General features: G+C 45.6%; 1 protein-coding gene across 4 annotated transcripts in view; it reads left to right on the forward strand.

Moving 5' to 3' along the window:
- C7H1orf21 (chromosome 7 C1orf21 homolog) overlaps positions 1–21,474 on the forward strand; it is a 194,517-nt gene extending 173,043 nt beyond the window's left edge. For all 4 annotated transcript variants that reach the window (XM_044301994.1, XM_044301993.1, XM_044301992.1 and 1 more), the window contains 3 exons: positions 10,089–10,165; positions 13,896–13,956; positions 20,942–21,474. In XM_044301994.1, coding sequence (XP_044157929.1) covers positions 10,089–10,165; positions 13,896–13,956; positions 20,942–20,980 — 177 coding nt within the window. In that variant the 3' untranslated portion in view covers positions 20,981–21,474. The remainder of the gene's footprint in view (positions 1–10,088; positions 10,166–13,895; positions 13,957–20,941) is intronic.
- Positions 21,475–22,800: the final 1,326 nt, after the last annotated feature.

Consider the following 22,800-nt stretch of genomic DNA (forward strand, 5'->3'; position numbering starts at 1 on the left):
GCAGTGGTGGGTGACGTGAAGCCTGATTCTCTGCTATGACACGCAGACTGATTCTCTGCTGACATGAAGCCAGATTCTCTGTTAAGGGACCTCTCTCCTCTGCCTGGGTGCTGGGCCTAAATTTATGACAATGGACTGTTGCAATGGTGGCTGACGTGAAGCCTGATTCTCTGCTATGATATGAAGACTGATTCTCTGCTGACATGAAGCCAGATTGTCTGTTACGGGACCTCTCTCCTCTGCCTGGGTGCTGGGCCTAAATTTATGAAAATGGACTGTTACAGTGGTGGCTGACGTGAAGCCTGATTCTCTGCTATGATATGAAGACTGATTCTCTGGTGACATGAAGCCAGATTCTGTGTTACGGAACCTCTCTCCTCTGCCTGAGTGCTGGGCCTAAATTTATGAAAATGGACTGTTGTGGTGGTGGGTGACGTGAAGCCTGATTCTCTGCTATGACATGCAGACTGATTCTCTGCTGACATGAAGCCAGATTGTCTGTTACGGGACCTCCCTCCTCTGCCTGGGTACCAGGGCCTAAATTTATGACAATGGACTGTTACAGTGGTGGGTGACATGAATCCTGATTCTCTGCTATGACATGCAGACTGATTCTATGCTGACATGAAGCCAGATTATCTGTTACGGGACCTCTCTCCTCTGCCTGGGTGCTGGGCCTAAATTTATGAAAATGGACTGTTCCAGTGGTGGGTGGCGTGAAGCCTGATTCTCTGCTATGACATGAAGACTGATTCTCTGGTGACATGAAGCCAGATTCTGTGTTACAGAACCTCTCTCCTCTGCCTGGGTGCTGGGCCTAAATTTATGAAAATGGACTGTTACAGTGGTGGCTGACGTGAAGCCTGATTCTCTGCTATGACATGAAGACTGATTCTCTGGTGACATGAAGCCAGATTCTGTGTTACGGAACCTCTCTCCTCTGCCTGGGTGCTGGGCCTAAATTTATGAAAATGGACTGTTACAGTGGTGGGTGACGTGAAGCCTGATTCTCTGCTATGACATGCAGACTAATTCTCTGCTGACATGAAGCCAGATTGTCTGTTACGGGACCTCTCTCCTCTGCCTGGGTGCCAGGGCCTAAATTTATGACAATGGACTGTTACAGTGGTGGGTGACGTGAAGCCTGATTCTCTGCTATGACATGCAGACTGATTCTATGCTGACATGAAGCCAGATTGTCTGTTACGGGACCTCTCTCCTCTGCCTGGGTGCTGGGCCTAAATTTATGAAAATGGACTGTTACAGTGGTGGGTGACTTGAAGCCTGATTCTCTGCTATGGGACCTCTCTCCAATTGATTTTGGTTAATTTTTATTTATTTAATTTTTATTTTAATTCATTTCCCTATCCACATTTGTTTGCAGGGGATTTACCTACATGTTGCTGCCTTTTGCAGCCCTCTAGCCCTTTCCTGGGTTTTTACAGCCTTTTTAGTGCCGAAAAGTTCGGGTCCCCATTGACTTCAATGGGGTTCAGGTTCGGGATGAAGTTCGGATCGGGTTCGGATCCCGAACCCGAACATTTTCGGGAAGTTCGGCCGAACTTCTCGAACCCGAACATCCAGGTGTCCGCTCAACTCTACTTGCAGGGCATTAGATTCAATTGTATTGCTGTCCTGAGGATGGCAACACAGTTATATGTAACAGGCAGGCAAGACATTTGGGGCCTGGGACAAAACATCAGGGGCCCAAGCCTCGAATGTTTTAACCTAGCAATGCCCCTGATGATGTCTATAGTGTGTGCTATTTATTAAAGCAGAAGATCCCTGTCTAGTTTAGTGGATTTTCAATGCCAGCCAGGAATTAGAGACCACAGAGAGTTGGGTAAGCCATGTCAAAGCCAGCAGCTCTATGAAGTATAACTATAAAGAGATCTAAGATGCTTGACATGAAAGTGGGGATGTTCATTTTTATTTGACCTTCTCTATTACAGCAAGCAGCATTTTCTTTATTCAGTTGGCACAAATTATTCTGCTTGATGCCATCGTAAGTAGGGTTGAGCGAACCCGAACTGTAAAGTTCGGGTTCGTACCGAACTTTAGGATTTTTGGACCCCGGACCTGAACCCGAACTTTTCAGTAAAAGTTCGGGTTCGGGTTCAGGGTTCGGCGAGTTAATGGCGCTTTTTGAAAAGCTGCAGAGCAGCCAATCAACAAGCGTTTAACTTGTGTGCCCTTAGAAGCCATCACAGCCATGCCTACTAATGGCATGGCTGTGATTTGCCAGTGCAGCATGTGACCCAGCATCTATATAAGCTGGAGCCACGTAGCGCTGCACGTCACTCTGCTGTTACTAGTGTAGGAAGAGGATGCTGCTGCTGTGAGGGAGAGAATAGGAAAGAATCTTTAATCTGAAGTGCTTGTTAACTCAGCGATCTACCTAGACTTTGTTTTGTGGGTGCAGTGCACAATATTTTTGCTTTGCCCTGAGCCCCGTGACCCAGTAAAAAAACTTTTATCCGTCTGTTAGTTAGGTGGGTGGCGGCAGACATTTTATGCAAATTCACCGCACCAGCACAGCATATGTGCATTTGTGACAGTCAAATAGAAGCTTGAAATACTGCAATTATATTCTGGGTTTAAAAAAATCACCCATTTTTAGCAAGACCCTACATCTGTGGCCTTTGCAGCATTTGTCATTGTTAAATACAAGCTTGAAATACTGCAATCATTTTCTGGGTTTATAAAAGCACGCATTTTTGCCAAAACCCTCCATCTGCAGCATTTGTCAATGTGAAATTTAAGCTTGAAATACTGCAATATTTTTCAGAGTTTTAAAAAAACACCCTTCTTGGGCAAAATACAAAATTTTACAGCCCTTGCTGCATTTGTCAGTGTGAAATACAAGCGTTAGATACTGATGTCATATTCTGTTATTTAAAAAAACACCCATTTTGGGCAAAATCCAAATTTTCCGGCGTTTGCTGCATCTGTCATTGTTAAAAACAAGCTTGAAATACTGCAATAATTTTCTGGGTTTAAAAAAGTACCCCTTTTTGGCAATACCCTACATCTGGGGCCTATGCAGCATTTGTCAGTGTGAAATTAAAGCTTGAAATACTGCAAAAATATTCTGGGTTTAAAAAAAACACCCTTTTTGGGCAAAATACTAAATTTGCAGCCTTTGCTGCATCTGTCAATGTGAAATACATGTGTTAGATACTGCTGTTATATTCTGTTATTAAAAAAACACCTATTTTGGGCAAGATCCTAAATTTGTGGAGAATGAGGAGAGTATCGAATAAGGGTCGTGGCCCCCGGTCGGGGTGCTGCTGGTGGAGCTCCTGTTGCAGGGAGAGGACGTAGTCAATCTGTGCCAGCTACACGCACAAGTGAAACACCTTCCTTGGGTGAGAGTAGGTGACAGAACCTTCAGCGTTATTTGGTCGGGCCTAATACTGCTTTACGAATGGTGAGGCCAGAACAAGTACAGGCGATAGTAGATTGGGTTGCTGACAGTGCCTCCAGTTCCTTCACATTGTCTCCCACCCAGTCTCCAGCTGAAAGAACAGAGTTAGCACCTGCAGCCAATGTCCATCAGTCTTTCACCTCACCCCCTTGCAAATCAGCCAAGCAGTCTGAGCCCCAAGTCATGCAGCAGTCTCTTCTGCTTTTAGATGACTCTGCTAGCAGGGTTTCCCAGGGCCATCCACATAGCTCTGCCCTAGAAGGGGAGGAGATTGAGTGCACCGTTGCCCAAACACTTATGTTTCAAGATGAGTACATGGGAGGACCACCGCAGTGCGTCTCGATGATAACGAACCACAGGTGCCAACTGCTGTGGCTTTTGAAAGTGTTCAGACCGACAAGGAGGGCAGGGGTGAAGACTGGGTGGAAGATGATGTGGAGGACTATGAGGTCCTTGACCCCACATTGAATCAAGGGTAGTGGGAGGGACCTGTGTAGTTTGGAAGAAGAGGCGGTGGTTGCACAGAGCCACCAACACAGCAGAAGAGGGAGCAGGGTGAAAAAGCGGAGCGGCCATCCTCTAGACAGTACGCCTGCTACTGCCCCACAGTATGTCGTGCCCGGACGCCACTACTTTTCCAGGCGAGCCTGGAAACAAAATCAGGTGTGCATTACGCAACGCCATCTGTGGCAAGGTCCACCTAACTACGGATACGTGGACCAGTAAGCACGGTCAGCGATGTTATATTTCCCTAACAGCAAACTGGGTAAATGCAATGATGGCTGGGCCTGAGGCGGATAGCAGTTTGGCGCATGTCCTTCCACCACCGAGGATTGCAGGGCGCTTCAGTTTGCCTCCTGTTGATTCCTCCTCCTAATCCGCTTCCTCATCCTCTACCCCTAAACGACAGCAGGCAGTTTTAAAACTTATCTGTTTGGAGGACAAACCCCACACCACGCAGGATCTGTGGATGGGCATGGAACAACAGAATGATGAGTGGTTGTGGCCAGTGAGCCTTAAGCCTGGCCTGGTGGTGTGCGATAATAGGCAAAATCTCGTAGCAGCCCTGGGACTAGCCGGTTTGACGCACATCCCTTGCCTGGTGCATGTGCTGAATTTGGTGGTGCAGAGGTTCCTTAAAAATTACCCCGATATGTGAAAGCTGCTGCAAAAAGTGCGCGCTTTCGGCGTTCTCACCCTTCTGCTGCTCGCCTGTTAGCACTGCAGCGTAACTTCGGCCTTCCCGCTTGCCACCTCATATGCGACGTGCCTACAAGGTGGAACTCCACCTTGCACATGCTGGCCAGACTGTGCGAGCAGCAGCAGGCGATAGTGGAGTTTCAGCTGCAGCAGGCACTGTTGAGTCGCTCTGAGCAACAGCACCACTTCACCACCAATGACTGGGCCTCCATGTGAGACCTGTGTTCCTGTCACGGCTGAGGATGGGGAAAATCCTCAGCCGTGCGAGTCCGATGATGTTATGGCTGCTCGGCCACGACAACAGGATTAGGGAGCAGGTCACCTCCTACAGCGTCCCTAACCTGACCCTAACTCCTACCTGCATGGGCCGATCTTAAAGGTAGGAGGACCCATGCTCAGAAACCTAGGAGCCCTGACTTACCCTCCATCCGGTCCCTAGCTAGGAGTCAGGGTAAGACAACCTACTCCTCCTAGGCACGGAGGAGCAGGAGTCTCAATGGCTAAGCTGCTGGAAAAGGGGGAACATAAACAGCTCTATGGATATGGAAGGTGAACAAGGAGTTACACCTACCTGCCACAGTCTTGCTGACTGGATCCCTGTGCTGGCAAGGTGGAGTTCACAACGCATCCGCGCACAGGGACCCAGATCCATAGCTGCACAAAATCACAAGGAAACATCAAATAGACATCACACCTAACTGGACATAAACTTAAATGTGACATAATGGTTATGACCACAGGGGTGGCTCTCACTGGCAGGTAGAAAACAGAGGAGGCTGCTCCAGCAAAGCATGGGAAAGACCTGGGAAAACAGTGAGGCTTTATAGGCCAAGAAGCCACACCCCACAGTCGGACACACCCAGTGACACACACACACACTGGGAAGGGAGTTAACCCTTCCAACACCAGAGAAGGGAAACACACATTAAAGGGAAAGTGTCCAACTCACTAACACACACTGTGGCTTTTGCCGCAGGCAACGACATGGGTGGCACTCATGTCCTGGGAGTCAGCCCGAAGGCCGGGACACTGCCACCACATGTACAACAATGACCAAACGTTGCCACGGACAACCACAGTGAAGGGAAAGGTCACAGTGCATAAGTAACATAAAACACAGTGCACACCAGACATACATACACACACCTAACAGAAAGATTGCTAGGCGCAACCGCATGCACAAAATAGCAAGCTGCCACAATACAGCTCAGAGTGCTATGCTGCCACAAACATACCGTTGCCAGCGGCAACCACAGGTGAGGAAAATACCACAGCCCTCACCTGTGATTGACAACCAAACTAAACCGCTGACAACCGCATGCGGTTCAGGAGTCACGGTCATGGCCATGGCCGTGACAGTTCCTTGTTGTGCGGTTTTGAGTACTCTACCAACATGGCCAGTGTCGATAACGCCGTTCTCAGCGTTACTATACCACTTACAGTCAGGTCCATAAATAATGGGACATCATCACAATTCTAACATTTTTAGCTCTATACAACACCACAATGGATTTGAAATGAAATGCACAAGATGTGCTTTAACTGCATGGAGGAGGAGGAACCGTGTTCACAGCAAGGTGGCACCCAAACCAGCTAATGGCCATTACTGGTGCATGGCTGGGGAATCAAGGTAAAGGGAGAAAAAAAGAGGGTTAATCCTGTACTCCTGAGATAGGAGATATGGGATAAACACACAGGGCGCCAGAGGTAAAGACCAAAGTGGAGGAGAAAATGGGATAGAGTTCAGATTGTACAGAACAGCGAGGTACTAGACCCAAAAGCAGGGCAGCGTAGGTGATGGACTATATGCAGGAATGCAATATAGTGATACTTGAGTAAATCAAAAGGGAAAAAAATCACCACGTGGCGCCTAACTGCTAATAAGATATTGTATATACTTACAAAAGATGTACACCAATAGTAGGGTTTATATATAAATAAATATATATATATATATAGATATATAGAACTGTAATTGATATATTAAAAGTAGAAGCGATATAAAAAATAGATAAAAAACAAATATATAGTAAATAGGGGCCCTTTACTGAAGTGGAAGGGCGGGACACAGCAATGCTTAGTGCTAGTATGATAGAGCCATAAAACAGCTGGTGTAAAATATCAAATTAATCATATAAAAGGTGAAACAACACCGAAACTCACTTCACCGGGGAGGGGTGTAAAGGGATAAAACTCAAGACACCCAAAACAACCACCTCCCTCGCCTGGCTCGCTTGTAGAGTGGTTGGGGGAAAGAGGTGACACAGATGATACACCTCCCACAGAGGACAACTTGTCGTTGCCTCTGGGCAGCCTCGCACACATGAGCGAGTACATGCTGCAGTGTCTCCGCAATGACCGCTGAGTTGCCCACATTCTTACTTGTGCTGATTACTGGGTGGCCACTCTGCTGAGTACAAGGACAACGTACCGTACATAATTCCGTCACTGGAGTGTGATCGTAAGATGCGCGAGTACAAGACGCACTGTTAGACGCACTGCTGGTGGCATTCCCACCAGGCAGAAGGGGCACAGTGGAAGCACAAGGTGAAGGCAGAGGAGGAGAAAGAGGTCGCCATCGCAGCTGGGGCACCACCAGCACCTCAGAAGGCAGGGTTAGCATGGCTAAAATGTGGAAAAGCTTTGTCAGCACACCACAACAATCAGAACCACCAGCTGATATGGAACTTCTTAGCAGGAGGCAGCATTTTAGAAACATGGTGGAGCAGTATGTGTGCCCACGCCTACACGTACTGAATGACGGGTCTGCCTCCTTCAACTTCTGGGTTTCCGAAATGGGCATATGGCCTGAGCTTGCCCTTTACGCCTTGGAGGTGCTGGCCTGCCCTGCAGCCAGTGTATTATCTGAACGTGTGTTTTGCTCAGCAGGGGGCATCATCACAGACAAGCGCAGCCGCCTGTCCACAGCCAATGTGGACAAGCTCACGTTCATTAAAATGAACCAGGCATGGACCCCACAGAACCTGTCCATACCTTGTGCAGATTAGACATGTATACCGGCCTTTCCCAGCCATTGTTATACTACGGCGCAATTACTCATTGTTGTATTTTATATATTTCCCAGTCTTTTGGGGTGTACCCTAATTACATTTTCAGTTGAAATTCACCAATTTTTGTCTGTGATATGCCATATTTTTTGGCCTATAAGACCCCCCGACCCATAAGATGCACCTAGGTTTTTGAGGAGGAAAATAAGAAGAAGGAAAAAATGGAACCAAAAGGTGTGCTTTTGGTGGGTTTTGAACTAATGGTGGTCTATGGATGACACACTGTTATGGGGGGTCTGTGGATGACACACTGTTATGGGGGTCTGTGGATGGCACTGTTATGGGGGCATCTGTGGATGACACACTGTTATGGGGGTCTGTGGATAACACACTGTTATGGGGGTCTGTGGATGACACTGTTATGGGGGCATCTGTTGATGACACTGTTATAGGGGCATCTGGGGATGGCACTTTTATGGGGGCATCTGGGGATGGCATATTATGGTGGCATCTGGGGATGGCATCACACTGCTATGGGGGGGATCTGTGGATGACACATATCATCTTATGCTATGTGTCATCCACAGATCCCCCATAACAGTGTCCCTGTGTAGTGAATGACCCCCAATATAGGGGGTGGGGGTCGGCATCTTGTTTTGTAATGGCAGCGGGGCTGTATTCTACTACACCGTGCCCCGCTCACTGTAGTAATCATATAGGCAATGTTAAACTGTAAATGCATTCATCCAGGCTGTAGTACGGTACTTACTACTAACTCACATAGCAGGCAGGAGGCCGGACGAGCGGGCGGGAGCCGGCAGCAAAACTAACTTCGTCACGCGCCTGCGCCGCCTGCTTTATTCATAAAGTGGGTGGAGTAGGCGCATGACGTAGTGAGTTACGCTGCCGGCTCCAGCCCGCTTGCCCGGCCTCCTGCCTGCTACATGTAATGACTGATGGGTGTGTCCCCTGCAACTTCTGGGTCTCCAAATTGGGCACATGGCCTGAGCTTGCCCTTTACGCCTTGAAGGTGCTGGCCTGCCCTGCAGCCAGTGTATTGTCTGAACGTTTGTTTAGCACGGCTGGAGAGGGTTATAACAGGTTATATTTCCCAATGTTTTGGGGTGTACCCTAATTTAAACAAAAAAAAAAAAAAAAAACAGTGTAGGCTACCTCCTCATCCTCATCCTCCTACATCGCCACATCCGCTTCCACCTACATCGCCACATCCTCCTCAACCTCCTACTCCAGATGGACCTCCGTCCTCACAGATCACGACTATTTTTTATTTTTACGTATTTTATGTTAGTTTAAGTCATTTCCCTATCCACATTTGTTTGCAGAGCACTTGCCATGCTCTTAACCACATTTTGCTGCCATTTGTAGCCCTCTAGCCCTTTCCATGGCTGTTTTACAGCCATTTTAGTGCTCAAAAGTTCGGGTCCACATTGACTTCAATGGGGTTCGGGTTCGGGGTCAAGTTCGGGTCCCGAAATCCTTCCTGGGGTGAGCAGGATGTCTGAAATCTGTACAGGACTTCAGCTAAAGATTAAAGTGCAGTGACAGGAGAAAAAGCTGTTTGACAAAAAAGAAGCAAGGAAAAAAATGTGAGGGGTGTACTCACGTTTGTGAGATAAAGTATGCAGTTGTTTAGGGTGAGCAAGAGACATTAAAGGTACTTGGAGGAATAGAAGGGTAGATGGAAAAAATTGACCTACTAATTTTTATTAGGATTTTGTCTTTGTATCTTATAAGCAAATTTTTCATGTGTTTTATTTTTATCATCTTTGTTCAATGTAAGGTATTTGTCAAATATAACAATTGTATACTCGCTCTTGTGGGTTTAATTCATACATTTTTCTGTGTAAGGGCACATGCCCACGAACACAAGAGTCCCGTGCCCATGCTACAGACAAATAGCGGTCCGCAATGCACAGGCACTGGCCGCGTGCACTCTGTGCTGCACTTTGTAGTGTTTCCGATCCATGCTTCCACTCCAGAAAAGGTAGGACATGTCCTATCTTTTGCCGTATCTAGTGGATTGTTGACCTATTCAAATCAATGGGACCTCATCTGCAGCACAGAGTACACATGGCCAATGCCTGTATATTGCGGACCTGTCGTTCACGGTTCGCAATACGGACACAGAGCCCTTACGTTCATGGGCATGAGCCCTAAGGCTGAGTTCACACTTCAGTTATTTGTTCAGTTATTTCCACCAGTGATTGTGAGCCAACACCAGGTGTGGTCAAAATCGCAGAACAGGAGCAGATCTTTCCCTTATACCGTATCTCTGTGTAGGCTTCACTACTGGTTTTCGCCTACAGTAACTGATGGAAATAACTGATCAAATAAATGAGGTGTGAACTCGGCTTAACTGTGTTTCAGTAATGTTTACAAAATGATTATGCAAATTATATGTAAATATATCCAATTATATTTTTATATCTTAGGAGAAAAGTGCCACTCATAATGTTCGACCTAGAAATAACACTGAAGCTCCGGAACCAGGGCACCAACATCGAATAAAGTAAGATAGAAGCTAGATCTTTTAAAGTTTAGTACTTGTAGCTTTTTTATTCCGGGGTCACACACACAGTGGTGCTATGTCTCTATTTTCTATGGAGCCCTACTGTACCATCGTATGCCTCCTTTTCATATGTAGTAAAGGCCCATTTAGTCTTACGTGCCATTTCAAAGCCTTCGGTGCTGTGAACACTGCAGAAAATCTCATGAGCTGTATCTTTTGGTTTCTGATTGCAAAGCATAATATCAGCTGACTCCTTATTCTGTAGCCACAGCGTTGTCAGCATACGCATGTCATCCCTTCACCTGAACTTTGGAGCCCAAATCAAAAGCACGAAAGCCCTGGATTTATTATTCATCCTCCATTACATTTTTGCCTCAGACCAGACCCCAAAATTCCTGTGGCCCCTCCCTCAGATCTCTGTGGACCTCAGATCAGCCTACAAAATTCATGTGCCCCCTCCTTTCCTCAGGTCTCTGCAGACCTCAGATCAGACCCCAATAATCATGTGCTTCTCTCCCTCTTTCAGATCTCTGCAGACCTCAGATCTGACCCCACCTGACGTCTGCACAGCGTAGGTCAGATGGCTTGTCTGCATCTGACCTGGCTTTGTATGAAGTCAGGACACAGCGCAGCTCCTGGAAGAAGAGCAGGGAAGCTGTGTACTAATGAGCACTTCCACAATGGAAGCATTCATTAGCAACTTTTTATGTTTTTCACAATCAGAATGTGCCCCCCACCCTCCCTGCAGGTAGTGAGGTGGCGCTCTAGGTGGGTGCCTAGCTTCACCTACCCGTAGTCCCTGGCATCATGCCTTGTAGAGCTAAGGCATCTGATTGTAATGATAATTTTCACTTAGAATTCCAATTCTTCATTGTGGAGTCAAAATACCTTTAATCCAGTGGTAACCTTCAATGGAGTCATCCCACACAATTGCTACAGTGCCCGACAATATAGCATTGGAATGACATGCAGCCTCCTGTAGGGGGAGCTTAACGCAAATAGATTCTCAGCTTCCACTCCAATAAATAGTCACTGTATAAATTACAATGCAATGAGTTCCCCCTAGTGGTGGCTACTGGCAGCCAACCTTGTTATGGGGGGAAGCAGATCTATTCATGTATTTTTGGCAGTTGTCTGGTGTAACTACATTGAGAAATATGGTGCTCAGAATAAGCGGCATATTTATGAAGGACCTGTTCCACTTTTTCCAACATAGAACTTGGATAAGGTGAGTTGCAGGGGGACTTTAGATTTAGATTTTTATTTTTTATATAAAACACTCTTTTGCTTAAAAAGTTAATTTGTCAGAAATCTGGGGCACTGGGCTTTGCATTACATGATTGTAGCATGCACACTGGGAAACTGAGTGGTGCAGGAGGGCCCATACTAATGCTTACTGTGGGGCCCTATGAGGGCCGTATATGGCCCTGGTTTAATCCATATGCAAGTGAGCAGTTAAATGCTTCCTCTCCTCCCTCTCCTTGAGTGACAGGACCAGACGAGATGTCTATGCAGGAATCTGACCATGTCAATCAAGGAAGAAAGGAAAGGGCTAGCAGAGGAGGAAGAAGGGTGAACAATGACTTGGGCCTGCCCTTGGCCCACTTAGCTGCTCTTTTGCATATGGATTAAAATGACTTTTTCTTCACAATCAAACATTGCATCATTAAGTGAAAGGTATAATTACATTCAGCTCAGCTATCCCAACAAAGTATTATGCCATTTAACAGTAAATTTAAATAAGACCTCATGCACATGACTGCTGTGTGCATCAGTGGCCGTTGTGCCGTTTTCAGTTTTTTTTTGCGGACCCATTGACTTTCAATGGGTCCGTGGAAAAATCGGAAAATGCACCGTTTTGCAGCCGAGACCGTGATCCGTGTATCCTGTCCGTCAAAAAATAAGACCTGTCCTATTTTTTTGATGGACAACGGTTCACGGACCCATTCAAGTCAATGGGTCCGTGAAAGAACACGGATGTACACAAGATTGGCATCCGTGTCTGTGATCCGTGGCCGTAGGTTACTTTCATACAGACGGATCCGAAGATCCGTCTGCATAAAAGCTTTTTCAGAGCTGAGTTTTCTCTTCGTGAAAACTCAGATCCGACAGTATATTCTAACACAGAGGCGTTCCCATAGTGATGGGGACACTTCAGGTTAGAATATACTAAAAGAACTGTGTAAAGAACTGCCCCCTGCTGCCTGGCAGGTGCTGCCAGGCAGCAGGGGGCAGACCCCCCCCTCCCCTGTAGTTAACACATTGGTGGCCAGTCCGGCCGCCCCCCCCCCCTCCCTCCCCTGTAGTTAACTCATTGGTAGCCAGTGGGCCCCCCCTCCCTCCCCTGTAGTTAACTCGTTGGTAGCCAGCCCCCCCCCTCCCTCCCCTGTAGTTAACTCGTTGGTAGCCAGTGCCCGCCCTCCCTCCCCTGTAGTTAACTCGTTGGTGGCCAGTGGGCCCCCCCCTCCCTCCCCTGTAGTTAACTCGTTGGTGGCCAGTGGGCCCTCTCCCCTCCCTCCTAATTAAAATCTCCCCCCCTATCATTGGTGGCAGTGGAGAGTACCGATCGGAGTCCCAGTTTAATCGCTGGGGCTCCGATCGGTAACCATGGCAACCGGGACGCTACTGCAGTCCCGGTTGCCATGGTTACTTAGCAATTTGTAGAAGCATCATACTTACCTGCGAGCTGTGAAGTAACCATGGCAACCGGGACTGCAGTAGCGTCCCGGTTGCCATGGTTACCGATCGGAGCCCCAGCGATTAAACTGGGACTCCGATCGGTACTCTCCACTGCCACCAATGATAGGGGGGGGGCGATTTTAATTAGGAGGGGGAGGGAGGGGAGAGGGCCCACTGGCCACCAACGAGTTAACTACAGGGAGGGAGAGGGGCCCACTGGCCACCAACAAGTTAACTACAGGGGAGGGAGGGGGGGGGCCACTGGCTACCAACGAGTTAACTACAGGGGAGGGAGGGGGGGCCCACTGGCCACCAACGAGTTAACTACAGGGGAGGGAGGGGGGGCCAACTGGCTACCAACGAGTTAACTACAGGGGAGGGGGGGCTGGCTACCAACGAGTTAACTACAGGGGAGGGAGGGGGGGCTGGCTACCAACGAGTTAACTACAGGGGAGGGAGGGGGGGGCCACTGGCTACCAATGAGTTAATTACAGGGGAGGGGGGGCAGTCATGTACACTGTTTTTTAGTATATTCTAACCTGAAGCGTCCCCATCACCATGGGAACGCCTCTGTGTTAGAATATACTGTCGGATCTGAGTTTCACGATGTAACTCATATCCGACAGTATATTCTAACATAGAGGCGTTCCCATGGTGATGGGGACGCTTCAAGTTAAAATATACCATCGGATTGGAGAAAACTCCGATCCGATGGTATGAAAGGGACTCCTGACTTTACATTAAAAGTCAATGGGGATGGATCCGTTTGCAATGGCACCATACTGTGTCAACATCAAACGGATCCGTCCCCATTGACTTGCATTGTAATTCAGGACGGATCCGTTTGGCTCTTTTTTTCATGTCCGTGGATCCTCCAAAAATCAAGGAAGACCCACGGACGAAAAAACAGTCATGGATCACGGACCTACGGACCCCGTTTTTGCGGACCGTGAAAAAATACTGTCATGTACATGAGGCCTAACATGTAATTTTTAATAAAATCGAAATGTAATTTTACTGAAAACTTTACAGAATTTTTTATTTTTTTTAGCATACACATCTCTGAAAGTCAACAGGAGTTTTTCAGGATGCTGGATGAAAAAATTGAAAAGGTAAATGCAGGCAAACAAAAAATCTAAATCTAAGTCAATATTTAACACAGTCACATTTTATATATACTTTATGTATAGATATTGGTATGTATAAAAAAATTGAAAAACTCAACAGCACCGTCAAAATGAAGTTGGGTGCGGCCCACAGTATCAAATTCACAAAAAAAGAGGCAACAATCAAGCTTGAGAAATGTTGTGTTGGGCTGAATAACAGCATGTCCACCACCCTTCACCACATCTGGAGTGCTGCCTCTTTTTGTGAATTAGATATACAATATATATATAATAAAATCCCTCTGTGCCTGTGGGATGTGTCCGTTCGTGTGCGCTGAAGTTAAATGCGCTTGTGCGATGCACTAAATTAAATGCACATGCACAACACGTCGAGTTATATGTGCATGCGTGATGCGCCAAATTAGATGCGCATGCGCGATGCATCAAGTTATATGCTCATGCGCGGCGCGCCGGCCAATAGAATCACAGCGCACCACGCAGCTGCCCGGACCTCCCACAAGCGCCACCATTACAGTGCTGTCAGACAGATACAGCAGCTGCTGCTGCCAGCAGTATTAGCCACCGGTTGCTGCCAGTGGTCTCAGCACCACCAGTCAGTTTCAGCCATCTCAGCCACCAGTCACAGTGTCCGCAGTCTCAGCTACCAGTCAGTGCCAGCTGTATCAGCCACCAGTCATAGTGCCTGCAGTCTCAGCCAGCAGTCAGTGACAGCAGTCACAGTGCCAGCAGTCAGTGCCAGCCGTCTCAGCCACCAGTCAGTGCCAGCCGTATCAGCCACCAGTCACTGCCAGCCGTCTCAGCCACCAGTCAGTGCCAGCTGTCTCAGCCATCAGTCAGTGCCACCATCTACAGCCACCAGTCACAGTGCCAGCAGTCTCAGCAATTAGTCAGTCAACAGTCTCAGCCACAGCACCAGTCAGTGTCAGTCGTCTTAGAAATAAGTCAGTGCCAGACATCTCAGCACCACCAGTCAGTGCCAGCCATCTTAGCCACCAGTCAGTGCTACCCATCTCAGCCACCAGTCACAGTGCCCGCAGTCTCAGCCACCAGTCAGTGCCAGTTGTCTTAGCCATCAGTCAGTGCCAGTCGTCTTAGCCATCAGTCAGTACCAGCAGTCTCAGCAATTATCTGCAGCCAACAGTCTGCCGCAGCTGCAGTCTCAGCCACCAGTCAGTGCCAGTTGTATCAGCCATCAGTCATAGTGCCAGCAGTCAGTGCCAGTAGTCAGTGCCAACCGTGTCAGCAACCAGTCAGTGCCAGCCATCTCAGCCACCAGTCAGTGCCACTATCTACAGCCACCAGTCACAGTGTCAGCAGTCTCAGTCATTAGTCACAGTCAACAGTCTCAGCCACAGCAACAGTCTCAGCACCAGCAGTCAGTGCCAGCCATCTCAGCCACCAGTCACAGGGCCCGCAGTTTCAGCCACCAGTCAGTGTCATTTGTCTTAGCCATCAGTCAGTGCTAGCCATCTCAGCACCACCAGTCAGTGCCAGCTGTCTCAGCCACCAGTCACAGTGCTAGCTGTCTCAGCCACCACTCAGTGCCAGCTGTATCAGCCACCAGTCATAGTGCCTGCAGTCTCAGCCACCAGTCATAGTGCCTGCAGTCTCAGCCACCAGTCATAGTGCCTGCAGTCTCAGCCACCAGTCATAGTGCCTGCAGTCTCAGACAGCAGTCAGTGCCAGCCGTCTCAGCCACCAGTCAGTGCCAGCCGTCTCAGCCACCAGTCAGTGCCAGCCGTCTCAGCCACCAGTCAGTGCCAGCCGTCTCAGCCACCAGTCAGTGCCAGCCGTCTCAGCCACCAGTCAGTGCCAGCCGTCTCAGCCACCAGTCAGTGCCAGCCGTCTCAGCCACCAGTCAGTGCCAGCCGTCTCAGCCACCAGTCAGTGCCAGCCGTCTCAGCCACCAGTCAGTGCCAGCCGTCTCAGCCACCAGTCAGTGCCAGCCGTCTCAGCCACCAGTCAGAGTGTTAGCAGTCTCAGCAATTAGTCAGTCGACAGTCTCAGCCACAGCCTCAGCACCAGTCAGTGTCAGTCGTCTTAGAAATAAGTCAGTGCCAGACATCTCAGCACCACCAGTCAGTGCCAGCCATCTTAGCCACCAGTCAGTGCTACCCATCTCAGCCACCAGTCAAAGTGCCCGCAGTCTCAGCCACCAGTCAGTGTCAGTTGTCTTAGCCATCAGTCAGTGCCAGTCGTCTTAGCTATCAGTCAGTACCAGCAGTCTCAGCAATTATCTGCAGCCAACAGTCAGCCACAGCTGCAGTCTCAGCCACCAGTCAGTGCCAGTTGTATCAGCCATCAGTTATAGTGCCAACCGTGTCAGCCACCAGTCAGTGCCAACCGTGTCAGCCACCAGTCAGTGCCAGCCGTCTCAGCCACCAGTCAGTGCCAGCCGTCTCAGCCACCAGTCAGTGCCAGCCGTCTCAGCCACCAGTCAGTGCCAGCCGTCTCAGCCACCAGTCAGTGCCAGCTGTCTCAGCCACCAGTCAGTGCCACTATCTACAGCCACCAGTCACAGTGTCAGCAGTCTCAGTAATTAGTCACAGTCAACAGTCTCAGCCACAGCAACAGTCTCAGCACCAGCAGTCAGTGCCAGCCATCTCAGCCACCAGTCACAGGGCCCGCAGATTTCAGCCACCAGTCAGTGTCATTTGTCTTAGCCATCAGTCAGTGCCAGCCATCTCAGCACCACCAGTCAGTGCCAGTCGTCTCAGACACCAGTCAGTGCCAGCCGTCTCAGCCATCACTCAGTGCCACAAGCAACAGCCACCAGTCAGTGCCAGTTGTATCATCCACCAGCCACCAGTCACAGTGCTAGCAGTCTCAGGACCATCAGTCAGTGACGTATATTACAGCCACATATAAGCCAGTATAACTGTTACTTTCTACTAACAACATGCCACCCAAAAAAAAGGACATGTCAAGTAGGACAAAAGACACAGACAATGAAATCCTACAACTTCTCCTGGAGAAACGGTCAGCTCAGCAAGTAAACATAAAAAAAAGAAAGGCTGAAAAACATATAGAAAAACGAGCAAATAGATCAATTCAAGGAAAAAAAGAGCGTCTCAAAAACGCTAAAAGAGAAAGACTCAGAAGAGCAAATAGATCTATACAAGAACTGGAAAATGAGAATAAAAGACAATCTCTAAGAGAAAGAAAAAGAAGAGCAAATGGATCAATTGAAGAAAAGGAAAATGAGCTTCAGAAAAATGCCAAAAGACAGAGCTAGGAGAGCAAGTCTTACTACAGATGAATGAAAAACACTACGTCAGCAACAAGCTAAAATAAAGAGAGGCAGGATAACAGATGTTCAAACAGACACAACACATCTATCAACAGCCACACAGGAGAGGATAAATGATATAAGAGGGAGACAAAAACGTAAGAGACATGCTGAAAGAGAAAAAGCTAGGAGAGCAAGTCTTACACCAGAAGAACGACAATTACAATGTTTGCGACATATACAATTACAGAGACTGGCCCAGAGTAAACGACTGGCAATAAATGAAGCTAGGGCCACAATAGAATGAATGGCACTTATCATATCATATTGTTAATATTAATGAGGGTAACATTATACCCCACACATGTGGAGATTTAAATCAGATTTGCAATTTTAGTTGAAAATGAATATCAAATATGCGTTTTAATTCTGCTGATGCTGAAAATTTGAGATCATCTAGAGTACTAATTTGGGATGAGTGTAGAATAGCCCGGTCTATTGCTCTTACAGTGGTCAACAAACTGCTAAAAGAAATAATGGATAACCACAAACCCTTTGGAGGAAACGTTTTATTACTTGGTGGAGATTTTTGGCAAACACTTCCAGTGGTTCCTCATGGTGACTGGACAAAAATTGTAGAAGCATGTATAAAGTATAATAAACTGTGGCAAAACTTCCAAATACTTAACCTTACTAACAATATCCGTTCATTTGATAATGAATTCAGCAATTTGTTGATCCATGTTGGCAATGGTGATACACCACACATTGACGGTTTGCCCAAAGACATAACTGAAATCCCTTCAAAAATTTTGTGTACAAGAAATATTGTCAAATAAGAATTCCAGTTGCTGATGTCTCAAAGATAACAAAAAAGGTATTCTTTGCCCAAAGAACTCTGATGTTGATAGCATAAATGAAGTGCTACAAATTTTTGAAGGAGATACTGAGACATTCCTCAGCTCAAACTCAATTAGTGACTCAACTGAGGAAGATATGCAGAACTATCCTATTGAGTTTCTTAATTAGCTAACTCCAACAGGAATGCTGAGGCATAAGCTGAACCTTAAAAAGGGAGCAATAATTATGTTCCTTAGAAATATAAACACCAAAAGAGGATTGTGCAATGGAACCCGACTCTTTGTTAAAGAGTTGAAAAGAAACCTCATTTTTGCTCAAGTAATAACAGATTCAGCTGAAAGGGACATGGTCTTTTATTCCCTGTATTAATTTAGCTCCATCCTCTACTAATTTACCATTTTCCTTAAGAAGGTAACAATTTCCAGTTACACTAGCCTTTGCCATGACAATTAATAAAGCTCAGGGGCAAACCTTAGAAAAAGTTGGCATTTACTTGCCAGAACCAGTATTCAGCCACGATCAGTTATATGTTGCCTTATCAAGTTAGAACTTTTTCAGATGTCGTTGTAAAGGTTGTAGATGGTCCTGAACAAGGCAAATTGTTGCCAAATTCAGACAGAATATTTACAAGAAATGTTGTCTATAAAGAAATGTTATACAAAAATTTCAAGACATAAAAAAATACAAAATTTTTCATGAATATCTGCTTCAGATATTGTATATTACAGATTGCTAAAGTTTTACACTAAGGCAATAATAATTATACTTACTATATTGTGTTATATATATTTCCATTTTATTTTTATTATTATTTTAATGCTGACTTCTTGACAAAATATTTTTGACAAAAACTAAGATAAAACAAGAAATACAATGTGGTCAAATTCCTTTGCTATTTAAAGAGGACCTTTCATCGGTCCAAACATTGTGAACTAAGTATCATGACATATACAGCGGCGCCCAGGGATCTCACTGCACTTACTATTATCGCTGGGCACCACTCCGTTCTCCCGCTATGCCTTCCGGCATGTTTGGAGACTTGGTTATAGTAGGCGGAGACTTAGGGGACTTGGTTATGGTAGGCGAAGCCTGCCCTTGTTCTCCTGGGCGTCTCCTTCTCCTAGTCTGTAGCGCTGGCCAATCACAGCGCAGAGCTCACAGCCTGGGAGGCTTTTTCTCCCAGGCTGTGAGCTCTGCTCTGCGATTGGCCAGCGCTACAACCTAGCAGAAGGAGACACCCAGGAGAACAAGAGGACTCTCTTACTACTATAACCAGGTGACCGAACATACCGGAGGGCATAGCGGGAGAACGGAGCGGTGCCCAGGGATAATATTAAGTGCAGTGAGATCCCTGGGCGCCGCTGTACAGATCATGATACTTAGTTCACAATGTTTGGACCGATGAAAGGTCCCATTTAATATAGACTGTTTGTTTCTACTAATGTTTGTGCACTATTGTTCTAGCGCCTGTTATTGTAACGGGCTTAATGTATAGTGCATATATATATATATATATATATATATATATATATATATAGATAGAGAGAGAGAGGTGTGAATGTATATCTTTTATGTGCAGGTTTTTGCATAGGGGAAAGTTCTCACAAACCATCTCGTTAAGTACAATTATCTTGCCTCATTTTGTTGTCTCCTCTCCATTACTATGTTCACAGCTGTAAATGCAGAAATATTAGTTGAACTGAGTGGCATTTGGTTTGTAAAGTTGAAGTGCATGGCGTGCATAGCAAGACTAAACTTGTAATTTAATAAAATGCATCACAATATAAGGAAGGGTTTTATTATGATTATATTATTTGTAGCAATTATGCCAGCTTTATCAAACCTTGAATGTTGTTTGGTGGAATCTTTAAACCAAACAGTTTTGTCTACAAATGCTGATTCATTTTATTTCTGCCAATTCTCTTTAGTGCACCGATGACTTAATTGACATATTACCATAAAGTTAGTTTTCTGAGTAATGGTGCAACGGAGAAACATACTAAGCAGGATCAACTGTACCAAGCACTATGTCTGGTTATGAAAGGGTCGATCCTGTTGGCATATGTGCTTTAGCACAGCTAACCACACCCACTTACCTACTAATTTGTCAAATGGTATCGAATGGTATAAAAATGCAAACATTTGAAAAATATTTGCGCAACTAGGTCCAAAAGTCTCAAAGCCCTATTTTACAACTTTTTAAAGCCAGAATTCCAGAGTGCAGGGCGTGATAAATTCCTCCCATGGTGTATTATAAGTGGTTTTAGTTACTGTGTTTTTAATCGCCAAGAATCAAAAATGCACCTTTTATCTGCATGAGTAAGGTAAAGACCACAATTGTTTATCCATTAGAGTGGTTTTCTTGGAGGAAAATATTGATAATATGTCCTCACGGAAGGTCATCGGTCTTTGGTTAGCAAGGTTCCAACTACCAGACACCGCCATCAATCAGTTATTTGAGGAGGCTGTGGTGCATCGGTGAGCAACGCAGCCTCTTTATAATGTACCAAGCACAGTGCCATTTGTTACATAGCAGCTGTGCTTTGTATTGCTGCCCACATCCATTTTAGGCCCTCTTCTAAGAACAAATCGTCAGGGGTACTAGGGAGCCATACTCGGACCGAATAGATATTGATGATCTAACCTGAGGATAGGCCATCAATAATAAATTCCAGGAAAACCCCTTTAAATATGCCACAGGTTATATACTGGATTTATAGAACCCAAAAGCAACAAGTTATGTAGTGGCTGGAGGATACCCTGAAGCTTACAGATTTGTTACATGAGAGATCATGCATAACCTAATTTTGTAGATACTGCTATATGTGTATCTTGTGGTAACCTGTATTTGTAACTGTTGTCTTAATACTTGTTTTTAAGGGTCGTGATTATTGCTCAGAAGAGGAGGACATTACATGAGTATCATCTCCTGTAGAGAGTGTAAATATCTTTTATGATGTACTACCCACTGGATATTTTCTACCAAATAACCTATGACAAAGAGATCTCAAATCATAAGGCAGCAAAATACAATGTGTCAAAGTGAACTGTTGTAAAGTTCTTCTAATGAAGACTACATTACTGTATCTAGAAAATGCTTATAATTCTCAACAACATGGCTGCTTGACATCTGAAAAAAGCTGACATACTGTAGCAGGAGATTTTTATGCTTCCAGATTGTTTTTTAGATCCTTTTAGCCAAGCGAACAGTAAGAGGGCACTGAACTGCTTGAGAGATTTCAGGTGGTAGAAGTGATGCTATTCACTTGGTAGCCGTTTGAGGATGCCTGACTAATCTGTCTTCTCCCATTATAAATTCAGTCTGCAGTTCGTTGCACATATTGGTGTCCATTTAAATATTTTTCGCCATTTTATATATTTTTTTATTTTACTAAATAAACATTTGTGTTTTATGTTTGTTGTGCATTTTTTCCATTTTTGATGTGTACTGGAAGACTTGCCCTTGAATACTGCACAAATATAAATAACAGACAATTAGTTTCAGATTTGTTGATAATTGTCTACACCCTTGCTGAACTGGGATCTCCATACATACCCTTAATTTTTAGGAATCAACTACTAATATGTAGCAGCCTCCAGAACGTAATGCTGAAGAGCCTAGCCTCATGCTATATTGCTATAGAAGTACCAGTCTAGAGCTGTTGCAGTACATCTGCATGTAAACCCACACCATCTTATACCCTACTCAGGTCATATGACATTATACTCAGTTATATTGTAAAAAAGTAGATTTATTCCTTTTCTTTCCATGATACAACTGTATAAGTGACAAGTGTCACCTAGCTGGATTAGGTTCTTCCTGAACTAAAATATTTTAGTATCTTAGTATAATGAAACGTACATGTACATCATAGAATGCACCTATCACCACATAACCCCCTAAACTACTGGACTGACTGGATACCTCAACAGACACAGATTCAGAATGTCATTTTTATCTTCCTACTTACTGTACTTGCATTCCCCTGCAGTAATCCAGCAATGATAGAGTATGTCATCTGAAACAGATCTGTTATTTCAATCAAGTTTTATTTTTAATTTTCCTACAGTTTTCACACTGGTCACTAAGCCTAATAGGTGCCTAAAAAGTGTGTATGACAGAAATGTTCTTCTATATATCCATTCGCAAATTACCATAGTCCTAAAAACTGGCACTCATAAAACTGACACTGGAGCTCAGCTATCTTAAAATCTCCTATTACAACCACTGTACCATTTGTATGTGTACCTATATACAGCTGAACTATTACCTAGGTGATGGGGGGGGGGGGTCTTTAGATTACACCAAGTATTATTTTGTCAGTGTTTATTTACTTTTTTAATTCCACCCATAAGTTTTCAACATCCTCACCCACAATTTCCTTTTTCATACTTGCTTTCATATAACTCCTAACACACAGACACACCCCACTTCCTTTCCTGTTGGCCTAGCATTCGTAAAAGGTGTACAACCCTGAAGATTAACAGCCCAGTCATGTGAAGAGTTCAGTCACATCAACTACATTTGTGTTCCTCTAATACAATGGACTCCATCTTCCTCAATTTGCATACTAGGCTTCTGGTATTTGCAAACATACACTTTAAATTGCTATTTAATTTTCCACATTCAGTTCCCAGATATGAATTTTCGAGATTTTTGTGGCAACTAGGTTGTTCTTGTTGGTTCGTAATTCTTCCTATCCACTGCCCTAATAACTCCTCCATAATCAATTTCTCGA

Source organism: Bufo gargarizans, chromosome 7 (assembly GCF_014858855.1).
Source record: "Bufo gargarizans isolate SCDJY-AF-19 chromosome 7, ASM1485885v1, whole genome shotgun sequence".
Lineage (NCBI taxonomy): Eukaryota > Metazoa > Chordata > Amphibia > Anura > Bufonidae > Bufo > Bufo gargarizans.